Source organism: Ochotona princeps, chromosome 17, assembly GCF_030435755.1.
Source record: "Ochotona princeps isolate mOchPri1 chromosome 17, mOchPri1.hap1, whole genome shotgun sequence".
In the NCBI taxonomy this organism is placed as follows: domain Eukaryota; kingdom Metazoa; phylum Chordata; class Mammalia; order Lagomorpha; family Ochotonidae; genus Ochotona; species Ochotona princeps.
Genome location: NC_080848.1, coordinates 11,690,180 through 11,713,880, shown reverse-complemented (window position 1 = coordinate 11,713,880; position 23,701 = coordinate 11,690,180). Strand labels below are relative to the sequence as shown.

Here is a 23,701-nt window from a genome sequence, read left to right as displayed (position 1 = left end):
AATGCTGAGAAAAAGCCCAAGAGATGTTCAGATAAATGGTGAAAAGGTAAAAGTAAGAGGGAAAAAAAATGAGAAAAATGCAAATTGAGGGAAAGCAAATACAGAATCCTGTGTTGCGGGGGAAAGAAAGAAAAGAAAAACATACTTGGACCATTGTTCTCTAAACCCTATGTTTCCCTCATGTTTTTCAGAATTATAGCGTTTAGCCGGCCTGTGAGATACGAAGACGTGGAGCACAAGGTGGCAGCCGTTTTTGGTCAACCTCTTGATCTACATTACATGAACAATGAGGTGAGGAAGCATGGAGAGTGTTGGACAAGCACAGCAACTCTGCTTACTGAGCTCTGTTCTTCTAATGTCATCTGCAGGCTTCATTTTCCCAGAGCTCCTTTCCTTAATTCCAGCAACATTTAGATTCCTATTTTTCACTTGTGGGAAATCACACATATATTTCCTACTCATTCAGTAGCTCTACTGGTATATGATGGAATCAGTTGTGGTTTTAAGGCCAGGACTTGTATTTTGTAGGGTTACAGAAGCAGGGGCTTCTGGATGGGTTGGAGAAGTGTTAGAAAACTGGGAGGTCGACTTTCTGTAACAGTCATAAATGCTGAAGTCTTCTCTCAGAGTTTAACTCCTGATTATAGCTTATTTCCAAAGTTAGCACCTGCTTCAGTGCTTTCTTTGGTTACCTCTTCCCTAATCCCACCATTCCATGTTTACGCCTACTTTGAACTCAGGAATTCATTCAGTGTCAGTTATTCAGCTGCTTTCCCAGCTCCCTCACACCTACTAAAAACCGTACTCAGCTCGATGTGGTGGTTTGCATCAGTCTGAAAGGTGTTGTATTTATATGCAGTAAAAGCATGCACTTTGTGGGAATTGAGTTAGTGGTGGCAGGACAGGAGAGTTGGGCAGCATTATAGCTCTTTGAGAGTCAAATTCTTAGTATGTAGCTTTTTTTCTTGTTTGTTTGTTTGTTTTAAATAAAAAGTTCATTTTCCCTGATACTTTAGGGCTGAAATCTAAAGATTTATTTATTTGAAAGAGTTACAGAGTGAGAGGGAGACAGAGAGAGAGAGGTTTCCCCAAGTGGCTCCAACAGCCTGTGCTGCGCCAGGCTGAAGCCAGGCACTTGGAACTACATCTGGATCTCCCATGTGGGTGGCAGGAACTCAAGTACTTGGGCCATCTCTTCTGCTGTTTTCTAAGGCACATTGTCAGGGAACTGAATCAAAAATGGAGCATCCAGTACTCAAACCGGTACCCATATGGGATACTGGTATCACAGGTCGTGGCTTTACCTGCCACTGCACAATGCAGCCTGATGTTGCTGAGTTTTTGTTTTGGTGCCTAAACACTCTCTAGTTCCTTACCTACAAAATATACAATTACAGTTGGATATATTTTCAAATAACACAAAAATAAGATTATCTGATCTTTTTGTTTGGGCGGGGATTTGTTTTGGAAATACAGCAAATTTGGGAATAGCTATTTGGTTAATAAGTAATGTAGATGCAAATATTTTAAAGTATATAAAACTAACATTTTTTAAATACAGAACATGAGCACCCAAACATGTAAATATGAAATCCATGGAAATGAAGGTGCCAAGATGCAAGCAGACACCCTTATAACAGGATATAAGTCATAGACAGCTATGCCACATCATCTACCTCATGTAAAATTAAAAAAAAAAAAGAAAGAAAAAGAAAAAACAAAACAAAGATAGATAGATAGATAGATAGATAGATAGATAGATACTGGTTAAGATACCTACGTTCCACATTTTAGAGTACCTGAATGGATTTTTGGCTCTGGCTCCTGACTTTATCATCCTGTTTGTACTGACCCTGGGAGGCCACAGGAGAGTTAGGTACCTGGGTCCATGCCTGGCTTCTGGCTTTCACCAGGCCCAGTCTCAGCCCGGGCCCAGCTTGGTCTTGGCCTTTGGCTCTTGTGGGTATTTGCAGAGTGAACAGTGGATGGGAGTTCCCTTTCTTGACTTTCACTGTGCCTCTCATATAAAAAACATGAATAAAATCCCTCTTACAGTATATGGCTCAATGCTTTTTAGCATATTCACAGAATTGTGCAAGCAACACCTTAGTCTAATTCCAGAATGTATTATCACCCCAAAGAGAAACCCTGTACCCATTAGCAATCACTCTTCACTCTGCACTTTTTTGCAGGCCCTGGCAACAATGTATCCTTTCTGTGTCTTTGATTTGCCTAATCTTTTTTGAATTTGATATAAGTGAAATCATGCAATGTGTAGCCTTCTGTGTATGGCTTCTTTCACTAAGCATATGCTTTCAAGGGTCACCCAAGTTGTACCAGGTATCAGCACTGCATCACTTTTATGATTGAATAATAAATATTCTGCTTTATGGATGTCTCCCTTGGCACGTCTTGTATCCATTCATCTGTGATGAATACTTGGCTTGTTTCCATTTTTTGACCATTGTGAGTAGGCTGCTATGAAGATTTGTGTAGAAGTTTTTTCGTGAGCATATGGTTTTAGTTTTCTAACATATGGGAGGAGAACCAACGTTTGAGAAGAGAACTGCTGGGTCGTAAAGACTGTTTAATTTTTTGAGGAACTATCTGATTTTCCTAACACAGCTGTACCATGTACATACAGTACTGTACATTCAGCAGCACTGTGTGAGTGTAGCTCTTTCTCTGCTATCCTTATCATATTTGTTATTTTCTTTTTCCTTGTTTTTTAGAAAGACATTTTAATAAGTAAGATATCATTGTGGTTTTGATATGTATTACTCTAATGATTAATAATACCGAACATGTTTTCCTGTGTTTATTGGCTATTTGTATATCTTCTTTGGACAAATATCTAATCTTTTGCTGATTTTTTTTCTTCTTTTTTAAAAAATGTTTTGCTCATTTAAAAATTGAATTATTGAAGTTTATTAGGAATTGTTGGCATTGTATTCTATGCACTGGACAGCAGTGGTATAGAATGGTGGTTTTGAAAGCTAACATCTACTCCAATAATTTCTTTATGCTGCACCCCAAATAGTCCTTTTATATTTCCACTTTTAACATCACTTGGGAAGACAGTAGTTTTGTAATATGAAGTGATGTGAAAAAGATTATCCCATTCCAGAGTAGTTCTAAGATTTTCTTTTAAATACTATTCTTACTACTTATCTTTTCTCAGCTTAGGACTTAGAGTTCTCATGTCCTTGTATTATAAATTAGTAACTGAATTTTTGTGTGATTTTGTGTTTACCACACTTGTATAAGACCTTATATTTGGTAGGTCCTGGGCAAACACACACACACAGAGTGGTTTTTGTTTGTTTGTTTGTTTGTTTACTTGCTGGTTCACTCCCTAAAAGGCCACAGCAGGACCGAGCCAGACCAGAATCAGGAACCCCGAATTCCATCTGGGTTTCCCAGTGAGTAGCAGGGACACAAACACTTGTGCCGTCATCTGTTTCCTCCCAAATGCATTAGCAGAAATTGGGTTGAAGGTGCAATGGGGCCAGCTCAACAGGGTAATCCTTAGTCTTGCACTGCCAGCATCCCATATGGGCAGCAGTTCTCCTGGCTTTTCCACTTCCAGTCTAAGTCCTTGCTTACAGCCTCAGAAAGCAGCGGAGGATGGCCCAACTCCTTGGAACCCTGCCACCCAAGTGGGCAACCTGGAGGAGGTCGTGGCTTTGAATCAGCTCAGCTCTAGGCCTTTGCAGCTGTTTGGGGGAGTGAACCAGTGGATGGAAGATCTCCCTGTCTCTCCTCCTCTCTGTAAAATGTGCCTTTCCAATAAAAATAAATCTTTTTTTAAAAAAAAATTAAAGTGAATACATAAAAAGAAGGCAGGTGAGTAGCCAGATTTACACTGGAACTCTTCTCTAGAATGGGAGCGTCGCTATTGGCTGCTTAACCTGCTGGGTCCAGCACCTGCTCCTGTACTTATAATATCCTCTGCTTTTAAAAATGAATAAATTAATTTTTGAGAGATAGAGACTGAAGAAGAGAGAGACAGAGAGTGCCCCCACACAAAAGTTCTTTCCCCAAATGCTGCACTAGCTGGGCTTGGACAAGCCTGAAACAGGGAGCCGGAAAACTCAACCCATGTCTCCCACACGGATAGCAGGAGCCCAGTTATTTTAACCATCATTGCTGTCTCCCAGGGCCTGCATTACCAAGAAGCCAGACAGTAGACAAAGCTGGGTGCTGAACACAGTGTGCTGGCATCCTAATTGCTAGGCTGAATACCAACTCCTGTCCTCTACTCTTTATAGTAAATTAGACTTACCTGTGCTCAAGAAGATTCTCTCTTTTTAAAGATTTAGTTTATTTTTGTTGGACAGTCAGATAAACAGAGAGGAGGAGAGACAGAGAGGAAGATTTCCATCCGTTGATTCACTCCCCAAGTGGCTGCAATGGCTGGAGCTGAGCCAGTCCGAAGCCAGGAGTCAGGAGCTTCTTCTGGGTCTCCCACGCGGGTACAGAGTCCCAAATCTTTGGGCCGTCCTCAACTGCTTTCCCAGGTCACAGGCAGGGAGCTGGATGGGAAGCAGGGCTGCCGGGACATGAACAGGTGACCATATGGGATCCTGGTGTGTTCAAGGCGAGGACTTTAGCCTAGTGGCTGCCATGCCGGGCCCCAGAAGATTCTCTTTGATGCTTCAGTGGAATGGAAACAGACGAGATAGTTTCCATATATTCTAGTCACTTAAACATTATGATATTAAATGTTGCCTTTAAACATTATGATATTAAAATCTGAGCCCCAGTTAGGGCTGGTCCCTATTGTCCTTATTTTTGCAAAAACTGAAACAGTGAGATTTTATATTTTACTGTATTTTATATTATGTCCTATTTCCTTTTTCTGTGTCCAGCTTTCCATCCTGCTGAAAAACCAAGATGATCTTGATAAAGCAATTGACATTTTGGATAGAAGCTCAAGCATGAAGAGCCTTAGGATACTGCTGCTGTCCCAGGACAAAAACCATGTAAGTAGCCCCTGTTCTGGCCCAACATCTGGTGACAAAGCTTGCTTCCCTTCAGGAGTTGCCTTGTGTCCGTGGTAGAGTTTTTCAGTCATTGCTGAAGTGACAGCGTGAGGCACAGTCCAGCCCACTGAATCGGTGGCCAGCAGTCCTTCTGCATTTGATTTCACTGAGAATCCAGATTGTCACTGTTAACGTTGCAGTTAAAGGGTCTTTACCTTATAGTGTGGGAGGGAGGAAAGCACAATGCAAAGAGAAAATGCTTTTCCTCTATACAAGTGTTGATGTCCTTTAATTAGATTCTGACCCCACCAGGAGAGATTTGATTAGTGTGAGACCCCCTGGTTAGCAAAGGCTATGAAAGATGCAAAAAAGTATCATGTGTTTGTTCTTGCCAAAGATTTACCTATTTACTTGAAGGGTAGAGTGATGGAGAGAGAGACAGAGAGCAGGGGGAGAAAAAGAGAGGAATGAGTCTCCCATCCTCTGGTTCACACTGCAAATTGTCCTGTAACAAATGGGCCTGAGCTGGGAGTCAAGAACTCAATCCATGTTTCCCACATGAATGCAGGAACTTGAGTGCTTGGGCCATCACCTGCTATCTTCCCAGGTGCTTTAGCAGGCAGCTGGATCAGAAACAACAACAGGGATTCAAGTTGGTACACTGATGGGGGATGTGACATCCCAAGTGGGGTGACTTAACTTGCTGCATCATAGTACCCACAAGGATCACTCGACTTCTGAGCATATTTGCCTTTCCATAGGACACATGTTCAATAGAACAGAAGGCCGTGGGCTGGAGGACCTCACGTAACTTAGCAGCTGCTGCTTCACCAGATGGAGGCAGTGTAGGGGTGAAGTTCATAGTGAGGCAGTGCAGAGTTTCTTTTCTGGAAAGGTTCCTGGGGGCCTGTGTTTCATGGAATTTTGTACAGTCTTGGTCTGCCTGTCTTTTTGTGTTTGTGTGTGTGAGGCAGATTTTTACAGAGAGGAGATAAAGATGGTCTTTCATCTACTGGTTTACTCCTCAAGTGGTCAGGAGCTTTTTCCAGGTCTCCCATGTGAGTGCACGGTCCCAAGGACTTGGGCCATCCTCTGCTTTCTCAGACCGTAAGCAGAGCTGAATCAGAATTGGAGCAGCCAAGACACAAACCGGCACTCATAGGTTGCTAGTACAACAGGATAGAGGATTAGCCTGTTAAGCCACTATGCCAGCTGCAACCTTCGTCTACCAGTTTCTTCAGAAGTGTCCCTGTGCAAGAGTGTTTTTCTCAGTCTCAAATATGTCTTTTTTTTCCCCTCCTGGGTATGTGTTTTATAATAATATGAAGTAAAACATATGCCTTGGGCCTGGCGTGGTAGCCTAGTGGCTGAAGTCCTCGCCTTGAATGCACCAGGATTCCCATATGGGTGCCGGTTCTGATCCCGGCAGCTCCACTTACCATCCAGCTCCCTGCTTGTGGCCTGGGAAAGCATCAGAGGACGGCCCAAAGCCTTGGGACCCTGCACCTGTGTGGGAGACTGGAGGAGGTTCCTGGCTCCTGGCTTTGGATTGCCACAGCACCGGCCATTGTTGTCACTTGGGGAGTGAGTCATCGGATGAAGGATCTTCCTCTCTGTCTCCTCCTTTCTGTGTATCTGACTTTGCAATAAAAATAAATAAATCTTAAAAAAAACCCACAAATATATGCAATATTTAATTTCTGTGTTCAAGTTGCTTAGCTGCTGCCTAAGTTCCTCTTTGTTGCCTGTCATGTAAAACCTAAATGTAATCAAAGTCCCCAACCAGCAACCCCAGTTTTCACCTCCCCAATCTCATCTTCCCACACCCTCACACTTCCCCACTTTGTAGCCCTGTAGTTTCTCTTTCTTCCTCTTCGTCAGTCCATGGTTGTCATGTTTTTCTTTAGGATTCAGTTTGATTTTTCTGCCACAATTTCGTCATCATTTTTGACTGAAGTCATTTAAATTATTCCTTATTCCTTTAGTCATTGGGTGTAGTTTGTACACTGACTTTATAGGTTGTGTAATAATTGCCATCTAGGTTTTTCATGCTAATGTTACCCCAGAAAGATTATCAAGTCCCAGGAGCAAGAGCTGTTTTATTGTTTTATAACTCCTTTCTCACCAGAACAGCGAATGCCTTTTGAATTGTGAGCAAGAGTGTAGCCGAGCTCGTCCTCAGCAAGCCCCTTCCTTACAGAAGCTGAAGTTGATGATATAATGATAGAATTGCTCGACTGGGAGCTGGCACCCCACACTGTGATTGTGAGCCCTGAGAAAAGCAGAAGATGACCCAAATGCCCAGGCCCTGCCTCCTATGAGGGGGGCCTGGATGAAGCTCTTGTTTCCTGACTTTAGTCTAACTCTGGCCATTGTTGTCATCTGACGGAAGAAGAGAATGGAATATCCTCTCTCTCTTTAACTCTTTCAGATAACTAAATAAATCTTTGTTAAAAAAAAAAACACTTCACATCAGGGCCCGGCATGGTGACCTAACAGCTGAAGTCCTCACCATGAATGCGCTGGGATCCCATATGGGTGCCAGTTCTATTCCCAGCCCCACTTCCCATCCAGCTCCTTGCTTGTGGCCTGGGAAAGCAGTTGAGGACGGCCTAGGGCCTGGGGCCCTGCACCCACGTGGAAGACCTGGAGAAAGTTCCTGGCTCCTGACTTCAGATCGGCACAGCACCGGCCGTTGTGGTCACTTGGGGAGTGAATCATTGGATGGAAGATCTTCCTCTCTGTCTCCTCCTCTCTGTATATATATCTGACTTTGCTAGACTTGGGTTTTCTTCATGAAAACAATGGTAATTCAGAATTGTTCCGTGCTCACCCTTCGGATGGTGCCTCTGTAAATCCCATGTCGCCTAGTCTTCATCTATATATGCAAACTATCATTTCCACGGTTTTTAGCAGTTACCACTTCTAGCTTTTGTCACCACCCATTCCTTTACTTCCATTCCTAGCCCTGTTTGAAATGTGTGCCGCCTTCTCTGTCGACTCCCTTTCTTCTGACCCTTCTGTGACAGCTTGCAACCCTCCTGCCCTTGATCTCTCAGCCAAGTTACACAGCTAAGACATACTTAGACCCCATGTTCCTGCCTGACGACTCATGGTCTTGAGTCATCACAGAACTGCCTCTCTACACTTGGTTTCTGTTGTTGTTTTGAGGTGTTGTTATCATCTGCTGTAGTGGCTCTTGTTGCTTTAGACCTGCTTTGGACCATGAACATTTAAGTTATTTCTGTTAAAGCCTTATTCATTAAACATGTTTGCATCCAGTTCTTAAATCTGTCATACTGCTGACTTTCTAGTACTGTCGTCATCTGAAGTTTAACATTGTTTGGTCACTGGGAATTGAATGATAAAAACTAAGCACTCAATCACTGTGCTTGGTTACATCAGATTCTTTCTGACATAAGTAGAATTCTGATCTTATCCAGATATTGCACACTTCTCAAGTTTTCTGTCAGTAAGTTTGGCACTAACTTGCCAAATATCAAGGATTTTCTACCGGACAGTTCTTTGCAATCCTCTTGAAATAATGAGACAGGTACAGGAAGATGAACAAAACTGATGGGCCAGAATAGTTTTTGTCTAATCCCTATTTAAAAGTGGTAATTGCCACTGGGACTGATGTGGCATAGCAGGTCTTGGGGGTGCCATTTTGTGTCCTGCCTGCTCCACTTCTGATTCAGCTCTCTGTTTAAGACCTGGGAAAGCAGTGGAGGATGGCCCATGGCCCTGGGACCCTGTGTGCACGTGGGAGACCCGGAAGAAGCTCCCAGCTTTGGATTAAGCTCAGTTTAGCTCTGACTCTTGAGGCCATTTGGGGGAATGAGCAGTCCATTTGTCCTTACTCTCTATAACATCTGCCTTTCAAATAAAAATCTTTTTTTATTTTAAGTAACAACTCGAGGAATAGGCATTTGGGTTAGCAGTTAAGATGCCTGGGTCCTATACTGGCTCACCTGGATTCTGTCCTAACTTCCATCTCCAGTTTCCTGTTGTTGCAGACTTTGGGAAGCATTGATAGAGCTACTCCTCAGTTAAGACGGCAAACATTGACAGGGCTGAGATGGAATCCTGATGTCCCAACCTCTTGTCCAGTGCCATCATTGCCACCCAGGAAAAGGCCCTCAGAACTGTTAAAACCCTGGAAAACCTTACCTAGGTCCCTGTACAATTGGATATCATGTAGAAGTAGAATAGAAAATATGTTTTCCATGGGAAAAAATGTGTGAGATATTGTATTGTCCTGGTCCTCTCAACTTAGAAGATAACTGAGCTAACGAAGATCAGAAAAGCAGAATTTTCAAGGAATCAGTGTCATTTTGATATTTAAATAGCATAAAAAGCTTGCAACTTTAGTCAGGAAAGATTAAGGATATTATATTTTTATATATGCATACATGTTTTAAAACCTTTTTAAAACCTTTAAAACATTTAAGAGTATTGATAATAAAACCAGATTTATTCATCAAATCTCAATTTGGATGAACCTGTTATTTTAGAACAAAAAGAAAGTAAGAGAGGCTAGTATTATGGCTCACAGGTTAAGCTACTACTTGCAACACTGACATCCCTATTGGAATACCTGATTTGAATCCTGATTATTTTGCTTTGACTCTAGTGTCCTGCTAATGTGGCTGAAAAGCAGTAGATGATGACCCAAGTGCTTGGGACCCTTCCACCCTCATGGGAGACCCTTCTTACTTTCTCTCTCTCTTTCTCTTTTTTTTTCCCCCTTTCTAATGTGCTGCCTTTCAAATAAATAAATATTTTTAAAGAAAAAAAATATGGATAATAGATTATTAACATGGCATCCATTATTCTCCATATGTATGGCTCTGAAACAGATTTTTATTTTTTTATCATAATGGGTTTATTTTATTTTTGATGATGTGTACATAGTTGAGAAGGATGCATGCCCCGTGTGAGCCGCTGATTAGGATGAGAAGGATCGAGGAATAGGGGAAAGTAGATGAGACAACTGCTTCCAATCTTCCGTTCTAGTCTTCTTGTTTCTGGGGGAATTGGAGAGAGGAAGAGAGGGCCTCTCCTAGCAGCCTGACCACACCAGTACCTGAGGATGTGGATGGCCACTCACTTGATGTCGTCCTAGGGCCCCTGATGTGCAATGTGTTTGGAGGGGATAGTTCTGAGATGCTCAGGGTTGAGGAAAACGCTCCAAAGTTCGTGGGATGACATAGTCTACCTCCGAGTCAGCTTGCCCAAATACCTGTTGTCAAAGCTTGGCTAGGAGTGTTGTCCATTTTGTTCAGTCCTTCATGGTATTAGACGCCCTGTACAGGCCTCAGTGAATTCTCATGCCCCCCATGTGCATCTAAAACAGATTTTTAAAATGATTTATTTCTTTGAAAGCAGAGTTACAGAGACAGAGCTATCATCTGCTGGTTCACTCCCCAAACGGCTATAGAGCCGTTCATGTTCAAAGCCAGGAATTTCTTCTGGGTCTCCCATGTGAGTGCAGGATCCCAAGAACTTGGACCAATTTCTAATGTGTTCCCAGGCATATCAGCAGAGAGTTGAATCAGAAGTGAAGCAGCCAGGACTTGAACCAGCCGCACAAGGGATGCCAGTGCTGGAGATGGCAGCTTTACCCACTATATCGTGGTGCAAACCCGCTAAAACAGATATTTTAAAAGGCTGTTAACAAATCATCCAGTCCCCTACTTGTGGCCTGGGACAGCAGTGGAAGATGGCCCAAAGCCTTGGGACCCTGCACCCATGTGGCAGACCTGGAAGAAGCTCACATTTCCTGGCTTAGGGTGAGAACAGCTCCAGCTCTTTCAGCCATTTAGAGCCTGAATTAGCAGGTGGAATATTTTCTCTCTCTGTGTGTCTCTCTCTTTCTCCTTCTCTTTGTAAATTTGTCTTTCCAAGGAAAATAAATCTATGGACAAGAAACACCCTGAGCTCCAGCCTGCCATTCCTTATCCTGTACTCTCACATATCAGGTGAGAGCAGCCCCTTCCCTCTTTGTTCCCCATGCACAGTTGAATATACTTACTTCTTTTACAGCATGTCACCAGATCTTTTGTTAAAATAATTTGTGCGTTGACCTTCTGAAACTTCTTTTCAGAAGTTAGTACAGATCTTTATGGTTGTGGTTTCCTGGTAATTTTTCTTATTGTTTGAGCCACAGCACACAAAGTTCTTCAGTGAGATGTGCTTGTTTTGTTTTGTTTTGTTTGAGAGAGAGATTTATTTATTTGAAAGGCAGAATTAGAGACATGGACAAGCAGAGCTAGAGATCTTCTATCTGCTGGTTCACTTTTGAAATAGCCACAACAGCCAGGCCTGGGCCAGGTTGTAGCTAGGAGCCAGGAACACCATCCTGATGTCCATGTGAGTGGCAGGGGCCCAGTTACTGGAGCCATCTTCCACTGCCTTCCCAGGTGTATTAGCAGGGAGCTGGATTGGAAACAGTGTAGTCATGACTCAAACCTGCACTTCACTGTAGGATGCCTAGCAGTTAAAATGCCCCTGGCCCATTGCAGAGTGCCTGATTCAACTCTAGGCTCCTGAGAGGCAGCAGGTGAGGGTTCAGGTAGTTGAGTCCCTGCCCCCCACGTAGGGAACCTGGATTGAGCTCCTGACTTTGGCTTGGCTCAGTTCCAGCTGTTGAGGGCATTTAGAAAGTGAGCTGGCAGGTGGGAGCTCTGTCTGTTGAATAAATAAGTTTCGTCTAGCTATAGGACTTCATACCTGCGGGCTCTCCTTGCACTCTATGAAAGCGTGACTCACTACCTGCTCTGAGTGTGGCTGTGGCTCAGCAGCATCCTATTACCTGGAAGTGTATAAGATGTGAGTCTCTGAACCCCAGTTCCTCCTGAGTCAGAATCTGCAGTTAACACAGGATCAAGGTTGATTCATCTGTACATGAAAGTGTGAGAAGCCCTTTTCTGTAACCTTCAAGGGATCCTGTCATTTGCTTTCCAAACTGGTGCTACAAATTCAGTCTTCCCTTTTACAAATCCTTGTTGTGCTGGCTGTTGAATCCCCTTTCCTGTCTCAGCTTTAGATTTTTTTTTTAAGATTAATTTATTTTTATTGCAAAGTCAGATATACAGAGAAGTTGAGAGAGAGTGAGGAAGATCTTTCATCTGATAATTCACTCCCCAAGTGACCACAACGGCAGGTGCTGCACTGATCTGAAGCCAGGAGCCAGGAACTTCCTTCAGGTCTCCCACACAGGTGCAGGGTCCCAAGGCTTTGGGCCGTCCTCGACTGCTTTCCCAGGCCACAAGCAGGGAGCTGGATGGGAAGTGGAGCTGCTGGGATTAGAACCGGTGACCATATGGGATCCCGGCATGTTCAAGGTGAGGACTTTAGCCACTAGGCCACCGCACCGGGCCCTCAGCTTTAGATTTTAAAATTGAAAGATTAGGGGCTGTAGCCTAGTAGGTGTTTGCATCCCATAGGGTGCCAATTCAAATCCTGCTGTTCCACTTTTGATCTAGCTCCCTGCTAATTTGCCTAGGAAGCAATGAAAAATGATCTATAAGTTCTTTGGCCCCTGTACCCACTTGGGAGACTCGGAAGAAGCTCTAGGCTCCTAACTTCTAACCAGCACAGCTCTGGCATATGGTCACTTGGGGACTGAACCAGTGAATGGAAAATCTCTCTGTCTCTTCTTTTCTCTTTGTAAATACACAATTCAATTTAAAAAATTAATTTTATTGGAAAATCAGATTTACAGAGAGAAGAAGATACAGAAAGAAAGTTCTTCCTTCTGCTGGTTCACTCTCCAAGTGGATTCAACAGCCGGAGCTAAGCCAGGATTTTCTTTCAGGTCATCCACGGGAGGGTGGAGAGCAGTAGTGATGTTGCAGGGTCCCAAGGTTTTGGGCTGTCCTCCACTGCTTTCCCAGGTCACAAGCAGGGAGCTGGAAGGGAAGTGGAGCTGCCAGAATACAAACACTGGCACTCATATGGGATCCTGGTGCATACAAGGGAAAGACTTTAGCCACCAGGCTACCACACCAAGTCCCCACCTTTCAAATTAAAAACACTAACACAAGTAAAAATTAAAAAAAAAAAAAAAATAGGATTTTCAGTGTATGTCCTTTGGGTTATTTCAAGTTCATGTTGCCAAGATTTATTCAATTTCCTCTGTACAAAGTTCCGCATCCAAGCAGGTGTCCTGAGTGCTCATTATGCGGCTCTTTCTGACTGCAAGGCTACAGATTTTTTCTGTCTGTCACAAACCTGCTCCCAGTATGTGGCTTTGACTGTTTTTTCCTTTCTGACTCTCAGCAGAGCACTATTGCACATCGGGGGCCTCAGCAAGAACATTCACTTCCCCTTGGTTCTGACTTCCTGTCAGAGCAAGACAGTTTGTCAAGACAGCCCTGCATGTGATAAAGTCTGGCCTGGGCGGCTTAGAGCAGGCTTCTGGGAGCGGGAATCCTTTTTCCTGGACGACAGGATATAGAGTTTGTTTGGGTCAGATTTTTTTTTTTTTCTTTATGGGAGGTAGAAGAGGTAGAGAAGCAAGTAGAAACTTTGACTCAAATGTTTATAAATCCTGAATGCCCATTCCCACTCCCAATAGTACTCTGCTTGTTTGTAATCTCATCCCCAAGGTTCCATTTTTAAATTTTCTCAGTGCAGAAGCCCCCCTGCATTGCGTTGTTTTCTCAAGCTCACCCAGTGACTTGACCGAGCTGCCAAAGTGTGTGTCAGGGTAGGAAGGCTGCTGACCCCATTCTGAAGTCCTTGGTCTCTGAAACAGAAGTGCTACAATAATTTTTCCCAGGTGAACATGATCATTATTGTTTACCTATAAATGCTGGTACTTTGTAGTAACAAATCTTACTTTAATTTTCAGGGCACAATTATAGTTAGAGAAAAAAAATTGGACTGCTTTTTTAAATACATAATTGGTAACCAGAATTTTTTTAAAAAAGATCTATTTATTTTTATTGGACAGTCAGATTTACAGAGAGGAGAAGAGACAGAGAGGAAGATCTCCCATCCGTTGATTCACTCCCCAAGTGGCCACAACAGCTGGAGCCAAGCCGATCCAAAGCCAGGATCCAGGAGCCTCTTCCCAGTCTACCACACGGGTGTAGGGTCCCAAGGCTTTGGGACGTCCTCTACTGCTTTCCCAGGCCACAAGCAGTGTCATGAACTGGGCCCACGTAAGATTCCAGCACATTCAAGGCAAGGGATTTAGCCACCAGGCTACCACACTGGGCCCCATAACCAGAATTTTGCTGAGCAGGGAAGTTGCCCTAATCGTCCATTCTGATACCCTCCCAGGAGGTGATCTTGCTACTTAAATAATTTTCTGCCATTCTTACTAAGCTCTGTGGAGAATTTAGCAAGAGGATATTTACAGCTCTGTTTTCAGTTGGGAACATTATTATAGAAATGCCTGCTATTCCTCTGGATCTTGGTCATCACCCATTAAACTGGGGCATCAGATCTCAGTCCTCATGAAGCACTAAAGCTGTAATAACTTGAGCAAATAGTGATTTCCCAAGACAGATTATGAGTGAAATTTGGGGAAAGACAGATAACTCATGTATTAGAAAGTATTGAAGGCGGCTGAGAGTGTGATGAGTCCTGGGACAGGGCAGGGGCCTTATAGGCCTGCTGGCTTCGAGGTGTGGCTCAGCATCTGTCTTCTTTTACAGACAATCTCTTCCCCCCACTCCGGAGCATCCAGGCAGGTGCGGATCAAGGCTTCCCAGTCCGCAGGGGACATTAGTACCGTGTACCAGCCCCCCGAGTCCAGAAGCAGGCACCTCTCCGTCAGTGAGTATTTCACCTCTTTTATTCCTCTGATCTATTTTACCTGTCTGTGTTTTTTAAAAATCAATTAGTTATTAAGCAGTGATCAAACATGTGTCAACTGATCCATTGTGGTATATGTATGTATATATCTCTGTTGGTTTTTGAGGACAGAGGTAGAGATATGACTGGAACGTTATCCTAATCCTTCAAGGAACTTACAGCGTAATGTTATAGTACATGATTAAATTCTTCTTAACATTCCTGAAAAAACAGTCTGAAACATCTGCTTGAAGACTTCCAGCAAAGGCTGTACTCACTTTTGGCCATCTTTCCACAAAGAACCTGCTTTGAGGAGAACGCTGGTCAATGGAAATTCTTGGAGAGTCAGACTGGGAGGGATGGGAGACTGTTAACATAGCGTTTATGGTTGGATAACCAGCCAGGCTGTGGAGCTGCTGCCAGACTCCCCTGGGGAAGAAGTCCCGGTCAGGGCTGTGAGTTGCACTGGGTGATCTAGTATTTTTCTGGATCCCATTTCCCAGCATCTGGGGAGAAGGAATTAGGAAATTTCTGTTAAGAGAGAACTCTTACCAAACGTTTGTTTTGTGCCTACTGCTCTCTTGGTGTTGAAACCCTTGCTGCTGCCAGGAAGCCACTTTTGCCCTTGTCATATGAGTAGAATTTCCCCAAACAGGACTCTCTGAGGATCCGAGCTGAGTTTGGAAAGCCTGAGCATTGGTCCTGTTGCTGAGTTTGGCTGTGAGTGATTTGCCTCACTTAGTAATTTCTAGAACCCAAGTAAACATTGATAGTGTTACCAAGTTAAAAGTCTGTATGTGAAATTCAGGTTCCTGTAGGTAACTGGTTGATGTGAGGCAGTAATACTGCATCAGGGAGGCCTTGTCCCTGAAATCCGGGTGCCCTAGTACCTGGGAAACTGTTAACATGGTCTCTTTACCAGTGTCATTGCAGAGACTGGGTAACTGGGGGGTGGAAAGGGGTACAGCATTATAGGCTAATTGCTGAGGGTTGGCATAGAGCAGTATCTGGTTTCCTGACCCCAAACAAGAGCCTGTGATTTGTGTGTGGAGGCAGGAGCTAAATATTAGGCCATTTAAGCTCTTTGTCCATGTCATAGGGAGCCCTATATGGAAGTTATTTCTCTGGTTAGAAATGCTGAGAAATAAAACTTCTGTGAGGTACTTCCTGTTGAGTTAGAAAATAATCCACATAGGCTCTCAGCACACCTAGATCCCTGCTTCCTTGTTTCAGCAAGCATTGTTCACCAGCTGTTGGACTGGGTTGGATGCAACAGCAAAGCATGTAGAAAGGCAAGAGTGGAGGCAATAGCCAATTTTGCATGGGAGAGGACTTTGACAGAACAGGCACCATAAGAGTTGACGTGTGTGTAAAGTAGACACACGTATTTCCGGCACAAGAGAAGTACTCCTGCCAGATAGGGTCACAAAAGAATCTGGTGGGTTCCAGGAACCCAAGTTGTTCTGAATGATAGGTGGAGGGATCAAGGATTGGAGATGCAGATTTGTCATTTTTCTCCACAAATGTCTGAGTGCTTGCTGTGGGCTGGTGCAACATAGGCTTTCTGGAAGTAAAGGGATACAGTAAGAGAGAAGAGCGAAGGTTAAAGCATGAAGGGTTAGGGAAAGTCCTAGAAGCAACAGTGGAGCCAAAAGCACAGAAACTGGCTTGCCAAGAGCAGGTCACCTTCCCACCTGTTCTCCCTCCTTCACCATCAAAATTAACATCCCCATGTTTGGTGAGAGATATTCAGGGCATTCAGTTCTTTTTTTTTTTTTTTTAAAGATTTATTCATTTTATTACAGCCAGATATACACAGAGGAGGAGAGACAGAGAGGAAGATCTTCCGTCCGATGATTCACTCCCCAAGTGAGCCGCAATGGGCCGGTGCGCGCTGATCCGAAGCCGGGAACCAGGAACCTCTTCCAGGTCTCCCACGCGGGTGCAGGGTCCCAATGCATTGGGCCGTCCTCGACTGCTTTCCCAGGCCACAAGCAGGGAGCTGGATGGGAAGTAGAGCTGCCGGAACTAGAACCGGCGCCCATATGGGATCCCGGGGCTTTCAAGGCGAGGACTTTAGCCGCTAGGCCATGCCGCCGGGCCCGGCATTCAGTTCTTATTGCAGCATTTGCAAAGAAGGGAATGGACAAAGTAGCCCAATAAAATTTTTTAAAAAGATGTAGTATTTACTTGAAAGAATTACATAGAATGGAACAGGGAGAGAGACAGAGATCTTCCATCCACTTCCCAGATTGTTGCAATGGCCAGAACCGTGCCAGACTAAAGCCAGGAGCCTCTTTCAGGTCTCCTGCATGGGTGCTGGAGCCCAAGCTCTTGGCCATCTTCTGCTACTTTCCCATCACAGTAGTGGGGAACTGGATGGCAAGTGAATCAGCTAGGATTCAAACCAGCACCTGTGTATAATAACAGCACCGTAGGCAGCATCTTTACTTGCTGTGCCTCAGCACCAGCCCCCTAGTACAGTTTTAGATAGCTCTGTTTATTTGAAATTCCTTCTGATTTTAAAAATCTGCTTGTGCTTTGGTCATTGATTCTGGTACTGTTTTCTTGAGCAACACAGATAGCATCTTTCATTGACAGTTTTTTCAAATATTTGGAATTTACCATCATTTCAGTCTTCTTTTTAAATCATAATTGAAATTTAATTTCATCATAAAATTTCATCATAAAATCACACCTTGAATTTCAATTTTTTTCTTCAGGCCAAGCAGCCTGTTAAATTAGTTCATAATTTAAAAAAAACCTAACAAAAAATCACAGAAGACCCTCCTAGGTAATGAGTTAACTCAAGAGTTAATTTCCTATGGTGAGGGCCCGGCGGCATGGCCCAGCTCCCTGCTTGTGGCCTGGGAAAGCAGTCGAGGACGGCCCAATGCATTGGGACACTGCACCCGCGTGGGAGACCTGGAAGAGGTTCCTGGTTCCTGGCTTCGGATCAGCGCGCACCGGCCCGTTGTGGCTCACTTGGGGAGTGAATCATTGGACAGAGGATCTTCCTCTCTGTCTCTCCTCCTCTCTGTATATCTGGCTTTGTAATAAAATAAATAAATCTTTGAAAAAATTTCCTATGGTGATTAATCAATAGGAAGATAGAATTTTCTTATATGTGGATGTACGTCCATCTTTGCCCATGTTAATCCTGGCTACTTTGACCCTATAAATTATGGAGTGGTGCCCTTAGGCTGTGCAGCTAAGCCTCAGTTAAAGTGTTCATCCCTCCATCCCTCGACTTTTGTTGTTCTAGTAGTATATCTTAAGTTTCTTTGCCTCTATTTTACATTTTTCTCCTTGTTTTGTTGCTTCATCCCATAATGAAACAAGCTAGACTGCAACCCCCAACTTGCAGAGGTAATAGCTCTCCAAAGGAGTTGGGTAGTGAAGAGGGGTCGGGGGGAAAGACATGGACTGGTGACTTACGGGAGCAACAGCAATGAAGTCAAGATAATTTTAGGCTTCAGACCTGAGCACATTGTAATAGGAAAAATAAAGACAGTAAGAGGAGGCCATGGGTGAGTAGATGCTTAAAGGAAACAAAATTTGCAGCTGTGGCAGAGCTTGGCAAAGAGGAGGGGGAAAAAACTGTTGAAAGAATGACTTACACATGACAACTGGGCAGTAGAGAGTTGGCACACTATGTGTGGTCTAAACTCAGTCCTAGGGTAGGTTTGAAAGGGTGGAAGTCTCCTGCTCTCCTTCACTTTACAGGCTCCTCATGCTCACTGTAAGTTCTTCTGTGGCTCTAGAAACTATTTAGTGGTGATAGCAAGTTCAAAATAAAATGGAAATTTTGAACACTGAAACATATTGGAGGTGTTTCCATTATCTTGATGAAAATGTTGAGAAGCATTTGGAAATGTTCATTAAAATATTCTGTTAAAGAAAAAAAAGATAATTTTCTCCCCCATTTCATCTGTTCGACAGAAGAGGAAAGGGTTTGGAAAATAGTTGATGGTCAGAGAAAGAAGGCTGTCTGTTGTGCTTGCGATGACCTGCACATTAACACTGACCCAAAGCCCGAGAACTCCCAGTGGAGGCAGCTTCCTGACCGCATCAGCTTCTTGATAAAGGTTCTCCTATGAAGTGGGCCAGAATCTGAAAGCCTCTTGTTGAGCTTGAGTCTGTATAGAGCTGAAGAATCAATAGCCTACAGTGAGTTGTTCTCAGACTACTTTACTTTTTGGGGATAAGGAGGCTAGCAGAGAGCAAGCATGCCCCAGGAGGAATGTGGATGGCTGACAGTTTACGCTGGGCTCCTCTTTGTTGTAGAATGCTGTGGGCCACTCTGAACCAACAACCACAAAGCGCTCACTCCTGTGCTGTGTGTTTTGGTGGGTGCTGGGATGGATCCCATAGCATAAATAGCCCAATAAGGCTAGCCTTGCAAATCAGGCTAGAATGCCAGGAAGGGTATCCCAGGGATCCTTCACTGCTGCCTTCACCTGCCTCCTGAGTCCTGTAGAACGAGCTATTTTTGCATAGCACTGTACTTTCTGATGGTAAGTGTGTGACTGTCAGCAAACCTGGTGGTCCACTGTCCTGGCCAGCTCAGCTGCCTGTCGTTTGTTCGTGACTACTGTTGTATAGCATTGGTTTCCAATTTCTGAAATGAAGATAAAAACAAAACTGAAAATACCCTGGAGTAGTTCTGCCAACTCCTGGTTTTTCCATTCGCTTCCTCTGATAGCCATTGGTTTGGGGAGACTTCCCTTTCCTGCTCCAGGCTGTGGGTCTGTGCACAATAGCCCCTGGCATGTTGCCCATCAGATAACAATGCTGACTCTCTGTAGGCCACAGTGTGGATTGGAAAAAGTGAAAGTCTGGCTAGAAATAAAAGCTCAGAAAACCTTTGCTGTTTTCCCCTAGGCCTTCCTAGGTCTGCAATCCTGGCTTTCTGTGAGCTGATTCCCATCCCACATGTAAAACCAGAAGAGAGTTTAGTGGAACTGGTAGATGAGAACATAGGTATCCTCAGTAAAAGATACACTTTTTATTGTAAAGGTATATATACAGAGAGAAGAGATACAGAGAGAAAGGTCTTTCATCTGCAGGTTCACTCCTCAAGTGGCTGCAAAGGCCGGAGCTGAGCCGATCTGAAGCCAGGAGCCTCTTCCAGGTCTCCCATACAGGTGCAGGGTCCTCAGGCTTTGGGCCATCCTGGACTGCTTTCCCAGGCGACAAGCAGGGAGCTGGATGGGAAGTGGAACAGTCAGGATATAAATCAGCACTTATGTGGGATCCTGGCCCATACAAGGCAAGGATTTAGCCACTAGGCTATCATGCTGGACCCAATATGTAATCTTTTCACTGCAGATACATTGGTCATCATTCAGTTGAACAATGAGAACCCACTCTAGCTAGTCTCAGGAAAAGAGATGCATTGCACATTCTAGCTTATGGAATCACTGGAGGAGCCAGAGTAGCAGGCTCTGTGTTAGGGTTAAGCTACCCTGATGATGGTGCACACGGAAGGAGCTCTTCCTTCTGCTTGCATCATCAGGCAGCCATCAATCCAGAGTCTCAATGCCTCACGTCAGGGCTGCACACTGCCCTGTTCCATGGGATGGTCACACCCAACCCTTGACATGGGCAAAACTGAAGACCAGATGTGGAGCGCTGCTGACGCTGTGTTAGACAACCAAAGGTTTCAATGACTGTACCCGAAAGTAGCAGGTATCACAGTGGAGGGACTGCAGCAAGAAGTGGGTAAGGCTGAAACATGCATTTGGCTTTGCAGTGTGGGTACCAGTTGGGATCCTATCCCACAGTACCTGAGTTTGAGTCTCAGCTCTACTCCTGATTCCAGATCCCTGCTAATTTGCACATGTGGCGGCCATGGATGATGGCTCAATTGAGTGCTTGTGTCCCTGGCACTCACATGGGAGACCCAGAAGGAACTCAAGCTCCTGCTTTTGTCCTTGTCCTGTTACTATGGACATTTGGGAAGTGATCCAGCAGATGGAAGATTGTTTATTTTAAAAGCAGGGGTTAGAGAGAGGAGGAGAGACAGAGAGTTCTTCCATCTGCTGGTTCATCACAAATGGCTGCAACAGATAGCTGAGCTGATCTGGAGCCAGGAGCTTCTTCCAGGTCTTCCACATGAATTCAGGGTCCCACGGACTTGAGCCATCCTTCACTGCCTTCCTGGACCCATGAGCAGGGAGCTAAACCAGGAGTGGAGCAACTGGGACATGAACTAGCTCCCATATGAGATGCTGGCACTTGGAAGGGGAGGACTAGCCTGTTGAACCACTATGCCAGCTCCAAAATAAATTTTTTTAAGTGAAGGAAACCAATGTGATTCTATTGAGTTCTTACCCTGAAGCGGTATCATGTAGATGTGTGTCTGATTTGCTACATTTACAATTTCAGAAAGTTATGAGGTAGATAGCTCTCCCTGGGTCTACGTGTGAGGAAACTGTATCGGGTGTTTAAATCATTTGGCTAACGAGTGGCGGTACCTGATTTAAACCCATATTCATCTAATTTGAAAGCGTGGGCTCTTCTCAGTTCATCTTGCTTATGTCCTTAGGCTTACTTCTGCCAACAAATATTGCCCATATATGCATTAAATTACCATAGGACTTGTGGGATGCCTAAATATTATCCAAATCCAAAAGTGAGAAACAAGCACTAAGCTAATATTTGCAAATAAAGAGTTAAATTATGTTGTATATATATATATATCTTTTTTATTTTGCTTTTTTTATTTTGCTTTTTTTATTTTTGGATTTATTTATTCGTTTGGAAGACAGAGTTACAGAGAGATACAGGGAGAAGTCTTCCATTGCTGGTTTGCTCCCCAAATGGCCACAACACTGGCTGGGCCAGCTGAAACCAGGAGCTTTTTCCAGGTCTCTCATGTGGGTGTAAGGGTGCAAGCATTTGGGCCATCTTCCACTGTTTTCACAGGCACTGTATGAGAAGCTGGATTTAATGTGGAACAGCTAGGACTTAAACTGGCACCCATATGGGATGCCATTGTTGCAGGTGGCAGTTTAGTCTCTACGCCACAGCACAATCGCTGTGCTGTGTGTTTTGAAACATGGTATGAAGTAAGTTTTCAGAATTCCATCCCTTGAGGCCAGAATTGTGGCCTGGCAGTAAATCCACTGCCTGCAACACTGGCATCCCATATGATTCCTGGTTCATCTCCCAGCTGCTTCATTTCCCCTCCAACTCCCTGCTAATGACTTGGGAAAAGCAGCAAAAGATAGCCCAAGTGCTTGGACGCCTGCCAGGTATGTTGGAGACACAGATGAGGCATCTGGTTTTGACCTGGCCCAGTGTTGGCTGTTGAAGTCATCATAGGAATGAACCAGTGGATGGAAGATTTTCTCTCTATTTCTCTGTAACTGACTTTCATGATGAATGAACAAATCCATTTGCTGGTTTACTCCCTAGATATCCACAACAGCTAGGGCTAGGCCAAGTCACAACTGGGAGCCCGAGACTCAACCTGAGTCTCTCCTGTGAGTGGCAGGAACAAATTACTTCTACCATCATCTGCCTCCCTAGGTATTTGTATTAGCAGGGATCTAGAATTGGAAATGGAACTGGGATTCAAACCTTATGCCCCCCAATATGGAATGTGGACAGGTGCTTCGGCCATCTGCTGCATTCCCAGGCACATCAGCGGGGAGTAAGTTCACAAGTGCAGCTGCTGGGCCCTGCGCAATAGCCTAAATCCTCATCTTACATCCACTGGGATCCCATATGGGTGTTTCATATCCCGTCTGCTCCACTTCCTATCCAGCTCCCTGCTGTGGCCTGGGAAAGCAGTAGAGGACGGCCCAAAGCATTGGGACCCTACACCCAGATAGGAGACCCAGAAAAGGCTCCTGGCTCCTGGCTTTGGATCGCTCAGCTCTGGGCCATTTTGGCCACATGGGGAGTGAGCCAGCAGGTAGAAGATCTTTCTCTCTGTGCCCCCTTCTCTCTGTATATCTGCTTTCAAATAAATAAATAAAATCTTTTTTTAAAAAGCCACCCTTAAAAAAAAAAAAAACAAGAAGTGCAGCAGCCAGGATGTTGGCAGTCTGTCCCGTGCACCACAACAGCAGTCCCTGTCCGTTTTTGTTTTTGTTTAGAGTTTATTTATTTTACTGGAAAGAAGGAGAAACAGATGGAAAGAAGCTGATTCATTCCCCATCCCCAAATAGCCCCTGGGCCACTCCCCTGCCTCCACATAAGAAACTGACATGGGTTTCTAACCCCAGCCATTGGGGCCATTCCATTTTGAATCAGCAAATGGAGGTTCTCCCATTCACTTTCTGTTTCTCCCTCTTTCTGTGTAATTTTGTCCTTCAAATAATTATTTTAAAAAATAATAGAACACATGGACAGGAAAAAAAAACAGAATCTCACTGTCCTGATTGGGCCATGAATCGTCTCCTTGTCCAGCATACCCAGCTATGTATGTCCAGCATACCCAGCTATATATGTCCAGCTGTGCATGCCACCTTGCCATTATTCACTTGGTACTCAGATTGTTGCAATATTAAAATGTTTGCATTTGGATAACCCTTATTTTACTCCATAATGTCCCTAAAGCTCAAGAATGAAAATTTGATTTCAGCATATTATTGTAATTGTTCTAATTGCCTATTATTGTTGTTAATCTCTTACTGTGCTTAATTTGTAAATTAAACTGTATCATATTAATGTATGAGAAATAAGATAACGTATGTAGAGTTTGGTGCCGTATGTTGTTTCAGGCAGCCGCTGGGGATCTTGGGATGGGCCTCACTAAGAGAAGACCTGCTGTTTTAATCTTTTATCCTAGCTATTTTCTGGGATGAGAGAAAGTGACAACAGTGCTCTGGACTGAGAAAGAGCAGTTACATTATGAAAAAAGTACTAATTACATAATTACATCAAGGGATATAAAA

At 44.0% G+C, this 23,701-nt stretch overlaps 1 protein-coding gene across 6 annotated transcripts in view; it reads left to right on the top strand.

Annotated features, from left to right (window-relative positions):
• Nucleotides 1-23,701, top strand: part of MAP3K3 (mitogen-activated protein kinase kinase kinase 3) — a 70,592-nt gene that overhangs the window by 31,746 nt on the left and 15,145 nt on the right. For all 6 annotated transcript variants that reach the window (XM_058675326.1, XM_058675323.1, XM_058675327.1 and 3 more), the window contains 3 exons: nt 192-291; nt 4,872-4,985; nt 14,654-14,774. In XM_058675326.1, coding sequence (XP_058531309.1) covers nt 192-291; nt 4,872-4,985; nt 14,654-14,774 — 335 coding nt within the window. The remainder of the gene's footprint in view (nt 1-191; nt 292-4,871; nt 4,986-14,653; nt 14,775-23,701) is intronic.